Source organism: Drosophila yakuba, chromosome 3R (assembly GCF_016746365.2).
Source record: "Drosophila yakuba strain Tai18E2 chromosome 3R, Prin_Dyak_Tai18E2_2.1, whole genome shotgun sequence".
Lineage (NCBI taxonomy): Eukaryota > Metazoa > Arthropoda > Insecta > Diptera > Drosophilidae > Drosophila > Drosophila yakuba.
Genome location: NC_052530.2, coordinates 22267423 through 22278024, shown reverse-complemented (window position 1 = coordinate 22278024; position 10602 = coordinate 22267423). Strand labels below are relative to the sequence as shown.

Genomic DNA, 10602 nt, shown 5'->3' with positions numbered 1-10602 from the left:
ATGTTATCAAAGTGATATAATAATATCATATTAGCTGAAATGCACACTCATTTCTTATTAAGTCCAATAGCCCTGTTTTAATTAAGAAAGTTGGCCAACAATATAAAATACCAAAATAAGTTAAACAACAAACGGCCACACCACCGTGCTGTCAATTTGACAGCTGCGTCGGCGATTGTGATTTGCAATTTTTGTAGTTTGGGAATACATTAAACATTTAATTTGGAATTCATTCAACACAAAGCGCAGCTGCGATGTCCAATCCTCAGCCGAATGTCACCGCTTATCTGGCGACCCAGAAGAAGACCACCAACAAAGAGCTCGCCGCCGAATGGACGCTCATCGAGGAGCTCTACAATGAAAAGTTCGTTCTCTGCTTAAAATTTCAATTTGCCATTGATAATAATAATAATATTTAACAGACTGTGGAATGAGCTGACCATCAAACTGGTGACCTTTGTGCGCCACGAATCCTTGCAGGACGAATCGGCACTGCTGCAGCTCTACCAGAACTTCCTGTCCACCTTCGAGACCAAGTGAGTCGGCTTGGTCAGATGACTCGGCAGTATTCTCATGTATTGTATTTGCAGAATAAACCCCTATGGCCTCATCCAGATCCTTGAAGTGGTGGTGGACAACATCGGTGATAAGAAGGAGGCCATCGAATTCTTGGAGAAGATGAAGGACAAGGTGAAGATCTGCGATGAAGCCGTTTGGTATCTGCAGGTGATGCAGGGCAATCTCTACCTCAGCAACCTGAACGATCTGAATGCCACCAAGAAGATCATCGAGGAACTGCGTGATGTGCTGGAGGAAGCCGGCAATGTGACGCCCGTCCACGGCAAATACTACATGCTGGCATCCCAGTATTACCGGCGAGTAGGCAAGCATAGCGACTACTACCGATGTGGCCTACAATTTCTGGGCTGCTCATTGGATGAGTACCCTCGTGATCAGTGGGCCCAGCAGGCATTCTTCTTGGGTCTGGCTGCTCTCCTGGGCGATGGTGTTTACAATATAGGCGAATTGCTGGCACATCCCATCCTGGAGTCGCTAAAGGGCACGGAAAATGAGTGGCTAATGGAGCTTCTTAAAGCCTTTAACACGGGCGATATTAACAAGTGTGTGGTACTATATTAATCTGATATCTGCAGCAAGTAACACTACCTATTCCTCGACAGGTTTAATGATATGAAGAAAATCTGGTCTAAGATTCCCGATTTGGCTGCCCAGGAGGTCAAGTTGCGCCAGAAGATCTCCCTCCTCTGCCTCATGGAGATGACCTTCAAACGCACAGCCATCGAGCGGGCCATCACCTTCACGGACATCGCGCAAGAGACCAAACTGCCCGCCAAGGAAGTGGAACTGCTTATCATGAAGGCTCTGGCCTTGGACCTCGTCCGCGGCGAGATCGATCAAGTGGCTGGAGTGGTGAACATGTCGTGGGTGCAACCACGCGTCCTTAACCGTAGTCAGATTGTCGGCATGGCCAGCACTTTGGACACATGGATGGGCGCCATAACGAACATGGAGAAACTGATGGAGAATCGTGCCGCCGAAATTCTCACCAATTAGTTTTAAGTTTCGCTTGATCTTGACGGTCCCACATATTCCCATTTTGCGCGAATGCTTTTGTATTTAATTAAAAACCCAACAATTATATTCATTTCATTTCAGTTTTAATTTAACTCCCTGACAGTTGCGTGTAAAAAGTGTTTTGTGCTTAATCCTAGCTTATTGGCTAAATCAGATCACTTATCGAGGAGTTGCTGCTTATGATTAGGCCTAGGATTATTTACAATTTAAAGAAATACGTCAAATTTGGCAATAGACTCTGGTTACCTAACAAGCTAACATCATGTCGGATCAATAATTTGGAATTTGCTCTAGCAATCAACGCGGTCCGTCTTCGGCCGCCATCGCGCCAGCACACCAGCAATCAAATGTTCAGGCAACGCAGTTTGGTATCGGGCACACGGGAGGTGAACTCGAAGGATGGCGGGCGGCGGATGTCCTCGTGCGAGTCGCGCCGTATCCTATCTGGATTGCGGCCCATCACAGACGACAGAGGTATTTGGCGGCGATACAGTTCCTCTAAAACCAAGCGCTCCAGCTCGAACAGATGATCGTCCCTAACGCCGGGTATCTCCTCGTGCATGAACAACGCCAGGCGCAGCAGGTACTCCGCATTGTGTCCGCTGGGACCGCGGCAGGATACAATCTGTTGGGCAATCTCCTCCACCGGATCATCGCCCAGCCAATGGATATTCTCTGGCGTGGCCACATAGACCAGTACCTCAACCGCCTCGCCGCTAAAGGGCGTGTCCTGCGAGGCGACGCGCGGGAAGAACTTGGTATCAATCGTTGCATAGCCACCTGTTGGAGTCAACGGGGGTTAGTTGAAATGATGGTACCACTTTCACATGGATTCACTTACCCAGCGTGCACTCGCGCTGCTTGAGATAGTCCAGTGCCGTGCTGCCTGTTATTCTGTAGGCGCAGCCCCAAGTGATTCCCTGCAAACAAAAATGGGAAATATATATATAATTAATAAAATAAATTAAGACAGGTGGCTGATAAAAATCTAAAAATATTGAAAGCATTCGCCCTGCGCGGGTTTTGAACCCGTATATTTCGGATTGGGGTGTGTGCTATTCTTATCACGCTCGCCCGCTTATAATTCCCAACTCGTTATTCCGCAGATGGCGCGCATAAATAGCGCTAATAGCAAGGAAAGTGATGCCGGTTTGAGTCTTCCATGCTTGTCTCTCGGGGCCACAAAACGAGTTCCTGGTAACTCCACTGATAATGCCCTGGGCGAAAGTCCCCGGGCCTAGGATAGAAAGTATCAAGGTGTAGAAAGTGCATCACACACTTTGTTGAGTGAGTTTTGCATTCGCCTATATTCTGCGGAATTTCGCCTGGCGTACGGATGAAGAGGTTTTTTTCCGAATCCTTACGCGCCAGGTCGTCTGCGGAAATCTGCCAGAGTATCTTAGATATGGACGAGTTGGTAGGACTCGCCGGGCGGAGTTCACGCTCTTCTCGGCCGAGAAACCGCCTACACAGAATGGGGCTTAAATTGGGAAACTTGGACGGCGCAAAATCCCTTTTTTTATAGTATATACTATATTATATATCATATCCCCGCACTTTGGAATCAGGTTCTTTATACTTTACTCACCTCTTTGTCCTCAACGAGCGTTGCAACACGTCCAGGCTGTAACAAAGAATAAATGTACACTTTAGCACTGGGTTGTATTTTATAGACGTTCGCTTGTGGAGCCTATGTATTTATCGCATGCACAAAGACTGAGGGCGCAGCTCGCTGTTTGTTTACCTTTTGTATATTTGCATTATTTACGACATTTCACATATAACTGGGGTTATATATGGACCTTGACTTATTTCGAAACTGTTGCCATTTGTCGCGATCGCAGGGAAAATAGTCGATTAAGGGATTTCAATTCCTTTATCACTATTTCATTATATATTACATTTTTCCTTCGAAATAAAATGCATTTTTACTTGGAAAAGCTTAGACTACAAGATGCAATTGCTTGCAAATATGGCATGACCTCATTTGAGCACCAAAAAATGGGACAACAACTGCTCACCTATACCCCATCCAGTTCGGATGGCAAACAAGTTTCCACATAATTTCATACTTCGAATCGAATTGATATCTACTACAAGGGGCTTGTCCCGCCTTGATTAGCAAGCAAATCACTTATGTTAATTGAAACACAATCTGTATCTTAATTGGCAGTCGCTCTAGAAGCTGGCAAATGCTAATTTCACTTGTTGTTCGCCATTAGCCAAACACAACTGATAACGCGCGACGAATAGATAACGCGTGCCTGATGATTACTTTTTTTTTTTTTTTTGCTCACACTGAAAACTGGCAACTGTTCAAAACAAATAGCGAAGCGGAGGTAATAAAATAATTACCAGATCACCACCGAACGCTGCTAGTTTTGTTGGGTAAGCACACACCCGAGAAAATTGTCAGCAGACGCGAACCAGACGTGTCTGATATAAACCCAAGATTTGGGTAATCCCACCTACCTTTTCTTCGCAGCCGCGATGTGTGACGTTGCCCTGCCAGAAACGGCGAACATATCCCCTAATGTAGCCGGTGATGCACTTGGTGTAGGTGAAGCCGGGATGCCAGCACAAGGATCCGTAACCGAAGACCCAGCAGGCGGGATCCGTGGGTCCAGCATTATTATTATTGTTACTGGGACGATTCTCCTGCTCGTTCTGGTCATTGTTATTGTTGCCCTCCTCAGCCGCGCCCAACTGGCCATTGGTGAAGAGATCCTTGAAATGGGCCGGCACCTCCGCCGGCTGGCGATGACCACTGTAGTGTGCCATGTTTGGTAACCAGAAATTTCTATTCGAATTCCTTCACTTTTCTGGACTTTTGAATGTATGCTGATTGCTGCGCCTGGTTGAGATCGAGACGGGGATCCTGGGGCTGCTATCTGGACATTCTGGTGGCTGTGGTCTCCGGCTCCTAGTCTTACATGGCTCGCCGCCCACCGATGGCTCCAAGTGCAATTGAGATTCTGTGGATGACCAGAGCAGTGTGTGGTTACATAAAACTCCAAATTTTGTTCAACTATTTACGGCTAACGAATAATTTTATAGGCTTACGAATAATTTTTGAATTTAAATCGAAATTTGATCCCCCGGCTTACTTGTAGGTGGTTTTGTGCAAGTGCTGACTGTTGTGGTTGGTACAAATTTGCTGTATATTTTGTATTTTCTCTTGATTTATACTCAAATGAGCTGGGTAGTGTTTTTTGCGCCGTATACGACCAAATAGTTCCGCGAGCGAACGGGAACTAAACCGCCCAGCGCGAAAACCGAAAACATTTCCAACGCCCCGACGTTCGCGAAGAGGAAGATCGACGCAGAGCGGCGAAAAGTAAGAAAAATAAAAATGTAAAATAAATATTTATAATGCTCTGTCTGACGACGACTCCCAAGACTTATCTATAGGTTTGAATATGGCGAGCAAGTATTTAAATCGCCTCTCGCCCCGACTCACTCACTCACTCACACTCACTCTCTTTTTCTTTCAGTCTAGTTTCACTATCGAGCGAGAATTATGGCTAAAATCTTGGGGCCTCGTATTAAGGTAAAGGTGACGGTGACTTGCTGGCCAAACACGTCCATAAATAATGCAACAATTAAATAAAGTCAAATATTTATATACCTTATAAACGGTAAGTAATGACCGATCGTATAATGACCAAGCTGGAAATGAGCTGCGTGATGAAGAAACCCCTTGAACTGAAGGATCAGCAATAAATTCGAGCATTTAATAATTATAAATATATAAATGCCGCAAATTAAGAAATGATTTTGGAAATTGCCAATCATGGGCCATAAAGATCTTTGTCGCCATAATATTTATTAAAAAACCATTGAGACGAACAAATAAAAGGCCGCAAAACAAATCACTTCAACTGATATTTATTGCAATGATGCTTGATATTGTTGTTTTCCCGGATTTTCCTGATTTCAAGGAATAAATCATGTCTGCTTGGTAACAGTCGACTGATATCCCATCAATTGTAACTATTACACCGATTAGATGAAAGCCAACAGCAACTAGCGACTCATTTTGATAAGATTATGTCTTGATTTATAGCCTTTCTAGGTTTGTATTATTGGAAAATAAAGGTCAACTTTTTATTTATATTATGCTTGAGGCATTAGCCCGCGTCCAAAGTCTGGCACCAACTGCACTTTACGATATTATCGCAAACTCTTTTTATCTGTTTTTATTTATAATTATATAGAAAGCCATTTTATGCGTTTGCACCAAGCGACGTAATCTCTTAAAGTGGATTGAAGAATGGCTATGTCTAAGATAATTTGCTATCTGCTTCAACACTATTTTCTTTTCGAGTTCATTTCCCGTTTTAGTGTAGCTTTCACGTATCTGTGTTATGTATTTTGAAAGAGCATCTATAGTTTTTCATGCTGAATACCGTGTTCATTTAAGTTTTACTTTCGCAAGTTCAAAGAGGGAAAAGGAAAGCGGGGTGTAGTCTTATATTAAATACGTGTGACCGATCTTTTCGCTTTGCTAACTACGCTGCTGCCCATGACCAAATACATACATATGAATCTTTTTAAATGGCCGACGGTACGTATACTTGATTTTTATGCTTCAGTGTACACAACGAAAATTGAAATCGATAAAGTAAGTATTTCGACTTTCACAAACAAAATGTATAAGTCTAACACGATCCAATGCTTTCATAAAGTTTTTAAACATTTTATTATTTTTGATAAAATATTTTCAGAGTTTGTAATATTTTTAAAAAATGTGGCATTTGTATTTTTTATCTGTGTAGAGCCCTGGCTGCCATACCATCGTATCGTGATGGCTCCCATTAACGAGGCATGCTCGATATATCAGCGTAACAATGTATGTACTCTTGTGCATATTTGTGCATATTCTTTTTGTATTTTTAGCTATTTTATTTCGCGTGTAGCACTTATACACATGCATATGTATAAGGTACATATATGAATAAACTTAAACATTTCGCACACTTTGTTTTGATTGCCGCCTTTCCGAAATGCCGAGGGAATTTCTAAGTAGTTGTGAGCTTTCTGTTTTCATACGCTGTTTCTAAATACCAGTCTTTTTTTTTTATTGAATTTTATATATTGCCTGTTGTATTTATAATCTTTTTATCTTCTTCTTCGGGTTTCGATATGTTAGCATAATTTAATTGACCCAAAAACAGGCTGGATGGTGGAAAATTACCGAAAACAAGTTCAAAAACCTTAAACGCACATCCCCACACACACACACACACAAATACATACATAGATGCTTACGACATTTCACATCCTCAAAAGCAGAAAAACACACACACACATACACCATCCACATGAGACTTTTCTTTGCCACACAACTTTGTTACGTATACGCAGCGTTGGCCACTGCTCGTTTGCCAAATGAAAAACGCTACGAAATCGTCTCGCTACACATTTCTGGGTCCTTGATACTGAACTTTTTTCATTGTGAAAGTTTTTTGCCAACGGTTCAAGGTTAGCAAATTTTTCTCAAAATTTGTTTATATAGCACAGCAATCTATAGTTTCTATCGGTCGTGTATGAGAAGGAGGATGTATGGTATTAGTTGCTCCACGGGCAAGTCAACGTGTTTTTTTGGTGCTTCGAGTAACAGGCGCAGAACATACAAAAATTCTGTGCTCCGTCAGCTGCACATGTACACATATGTATAAACAACAAGAACGCCTTAAGCCCATTGATATCACATGTACATGACATACGAGTGTACGTTTTTTAGGGTGAGCATACGAGTGGCAGACTGAAATTCGTCGAAATCAACAAAGCACACGAACCCACACCCACAGACACGAATACTCCATCCAGATGGGCAAACCAGGCGTTTTTTGGATCAGGGCTTAGCACTTTTGGATGGGGGGATTTACGTGCAGCTGACTAAATTTCTGTCTGCCTTATCTCATATGCGATTCCGCTCATTTAGCTTTCATCACTCGACGAATAATCACAATTGAGATTGACAGCGTGTTAAATGGACTGAATTAGGTGATCTAAAGTTCTTAATAGTCGGTCTCAATTCAAGAAAACAGCATGTTACCCAATAACACGCTCCTCAATCGTTTGCAACCGGCTTAGACTTATCTCTATATTGAATTCCATATTACTCTCAATCCTATGGTGAAAACCACTTATACGAAAACCCTAGTCATTTAATTAAGTACATACACCACTTACGTATTCTTTATTTATTATCTGGTGCTCCTTTAAAATCAAATTAAGCACACAAGCCCCCTGATTGCGAATTTATTTTGATGCCTGATCGAATTCGTTGGTTAAGAATCATAAAGGCACTTGAGAACAAAATAAAGAACCTGGCTACTTGTCTTAGCACTTCTAATTAAACAATTAAAAATATATTTTATTTTATTGTGCACCATACGTGGCTAATAATTCTACAGCTGTTGCCTTTCTACCTCCAAAAATTATCAAAATTATTCGACGATGGCCTAGACTACATTTTATTGATAAATAACCAAGCAGACTGAAAAAAAAAACTCGAGTGTGTAATTTACAATCGCGCGTTGGCGGTTGCTATCGCCATATAATTTTGCCCAAACGATAAGAGTTCATTTCGACTTGGTCTTCGAGACGAAAGGCCTCTGATAAGGGGCTGTACTGTATAGTACCCCCTCGATAGGCAAGATTAGACGTGTGAACTACAGCCAACCGGCAGATTAAAGAGTTCGCCAGACAGTCCGGTTGAACAAAAGCGCCTAAAGGTAAACAACTTTTCAGCAATTTATTTTACACACACATCTGCACATATGTACATATGTATATCGATTAACACATTTGGCCTAATTTTTTCGCTACCCGAAAAAATCACAAAAATAAAAAGCCGAGTAAAACCGGCCTCCTAATACCTTCTTTTGCGCATTTCGGTATCCGCTGAATAGGAAAACACGTGTGGCTCTCTTATTAACAAAATTGTCTTGTTTATTCGAGACCACAGACTATTTTTAAGCGCACATCTTATATTTAACTTAAATGATGTTTGCTGCATGCATTCAAAGATATATTTAGCAACAAAAAGCAGCATTTGACCGGAAGTTTGCTTTAAACTGAAGCAAAAAATGTTTGACGGTAAATATTTCCAAATTTAATTAATATTTGCTAGGCATAAGCAACTTTTATTTCCGTTGGGTTTCATTTTATTTTTGGGCTTTAGGCTTTAGGCTTTTAAAGGCATGTGCAAACAAAAAGATATTTACTTAAATGGATTTACGTCGCACAAAATTTATAACAAAACTGTCGGCAAAGGCAGGCGTAAAATTTAAATAATGCGGTATTGAATAATGTCATCTAAATATGGAAACATTTTTCGAACTGCGGGTGCCAAAGGAACGTGCCACAAAATGAGACTGCCAGTGAATTGCTGATAGGGCTTACGAATATTCGCAAATTTAAGAACAATAGTAGAATAGCCGCCCTTACTAACATTCATTTGAATGCTGGACACGTAATGATGAAAGCAATTTACCAGTTCTAATTAACAAAATAAGTAAAATATATATAGGTGTATAATATCGGTATGTATTCCAAATGTATTACTTTAATGTCATCAGAAAGTTTAAAATTGGCATAGTCCATCATATATTTATATAGCAATTTCACTAGTTTCAGCGCTTTCTAATGCATTTCCACTATTTGCAGGCTCTTGAGAATTGCATCAACGGGTTGCATGCACAGTGACTGGGCAATAAATTAAGCTATTTAATATAAATACAATGAAAAGTAAGCAGCGACGAAAATAAATTGAAATACGTTTTGAATTCAATGAGATGGCGGATGAGGGTGAGAGTGGAAGTGGGAGAGAACATATTGAGAGCGGGAGAGCGTAAGCGAATTATAACAGAGTGCAGGAAACAACAACACACACGCATACACACACTGATAAGGCAGAGTGATTACAGCAACAAAGTGTTGTAAGTAAACAGCAAGGTAAATAGGAGCGAATGAGATAGTATATGTATGCACGTGTTGACACTGAAAGCTCTCAACTTGGCACACTGACACACATAGCTGCTATATATGTATGGATGTACATACGTATGTACGCATGTACATCCGATCTCTCCAAATGCAACAATTTGATGCACTATTACCCACCTGTCCATTTAATACCGCTTTCACAGGTGCAACGGTAGCGTTTACGAGCGTTTATTAATTTTATGCTTATCAATTTCTGTTCGGTTTTTGCACTGCTTTGTTTACTCAATTTGTTTTCGGGTTTTATCAGCTTTTTCATTCCGTTGCGCCATTCAGCGTAGCAGCAACAACACTGGCATTTCGCACTCGTCGCGCGCCTTGTAATGAAAACAATAACAATAACACACACGCCTTCTCGCTTTCACACTATCGCGATGTCTCTGTCGCGCTGACTGATGGAGCAGTGCGACCGTCTCCACCGACGGATTCAATGTAAATGCGAGAATTGCGCCGTTTTTTCGCTCTCAAATAATGCTCCAAGCTCCCCGTTCTCCGCTCCCCCACCTGAACCCCCTGGGCAAACTCTTCTTCAGCAAATTTCGCTGAGCGAGCATAAACGGTAAAATAATGACGAATTTCATTACAAACCAGTCCCGGCAAAAGTACATGTGTACATACATATGTACATATGTGTGTGTTTATGTATAATCAGATATTTAGTTAACCAGACGGTGAGTATTTAATAAAAGGTTTAAAAAACACAAAGGACATTGAAATGCAACAAATGACACTGCAGAAAATGTTGTCTTTATCTCACAATTATATGTAATTTAAAAGGAGTAAATTTACCAATTAAAATTAACGTAATTGCTTTCTGAAACGATATCGTTTTTATTTTAATGCAACAACAATTTAATGAAATAAAAAAAAACATTTTTTTACTGTGTACTTTTGATATTGAAACTCCTTGATGCTGCCCCACTCCCTCTCCCGCTCTCACTGTCTCTACACCTTTTACCCAAAAAGCGCTCTCAACGCGCAGAGAAGAGAAGT

General features: G+C 41.3%; 2 protein-coding genes and 1 long non-coding RNA gene across 5 annotated transcripts; 2 read left to right on the top strand and 1 right to left on the bottom strand.

Annotated features, from left to right (window-relative positions):
- The first annotated feature begins 155 nt into the window (after window positions 1–155).
- Window positions 156–1666, top strand: LOC6537927 (26S proteasome non-ATPase regulatory subunit 13). The gene is made up of 4 exons (XM_002098431.4): window positions 156–364; window positions 423–536; window positions 591–1121; window positions 1182–1666. The coding sequence occupies exons 1-4, from the start codon at window positions 255–257 to the stop codon at window positions 1573–1575; spliced, it is 1149 nt and encodes a 382-aa protein (XP_002098467.1). The 5' UTR covers window positions 156–254; the 3' UTR covers window positions 1576–1666.
- On the bottom strand, window positions 1663–10029 carry LOC6537926 (glutathione-specific gamma-glutamylcyclotransferase 1). 3 transcript variants are annotated; one of them, XR_001454015.3, is made up of 5 exons: window positions 4069–4651; window positions 3185–3220; window positions 2438–2516; window positions 1843–2376; window positions 1663–1785 (listed from the first exon to the last, which is right to left on the bottom strand). XR_001454015.3 is itself a non-coding variant. In XM_015193085.2 (5 exons), the coding sequence occupies exons 2-5, from the start codon at window positions 4375–4377 to the stop codon at window positions 1940–1942; spliced, it is 861 nt and encodes a 286-aa protein (XP_015048571.1). In that variant the 5' UTR covers window positions 4378–4571; window positions 9730–10029; the 3' UTR covers window positions 1663–1939. The 3 variants fall into 3 exon arrangements, 2 of the variants coding, with proteins under 2 accessions (XP_015048571.1, XP_002098466.1); XM_015193085.2 differs by adding an exon at window positions 9730–10029 and having other exon boundaries at window positions 1663–2376; window positions 4069–4571; XM_002098430.4 differs by adding an exon at window positions 4704–4845 and having other exon boundaries at window positions 1663–2376; window positions 4069–4571.
- LOC122319611 lies at window positions 4837–5468 on the top strand. The gene is made up of 2 exons (XR_006245225.1): window positions 4837–4933; window positions 5091–5468. It is a non-coding gene; the product is annotated as an uncharacterized LOC122319611 (long non-coding RNA).
- Window positions 10030–10602: the final 573 nt, after the last annotated feature.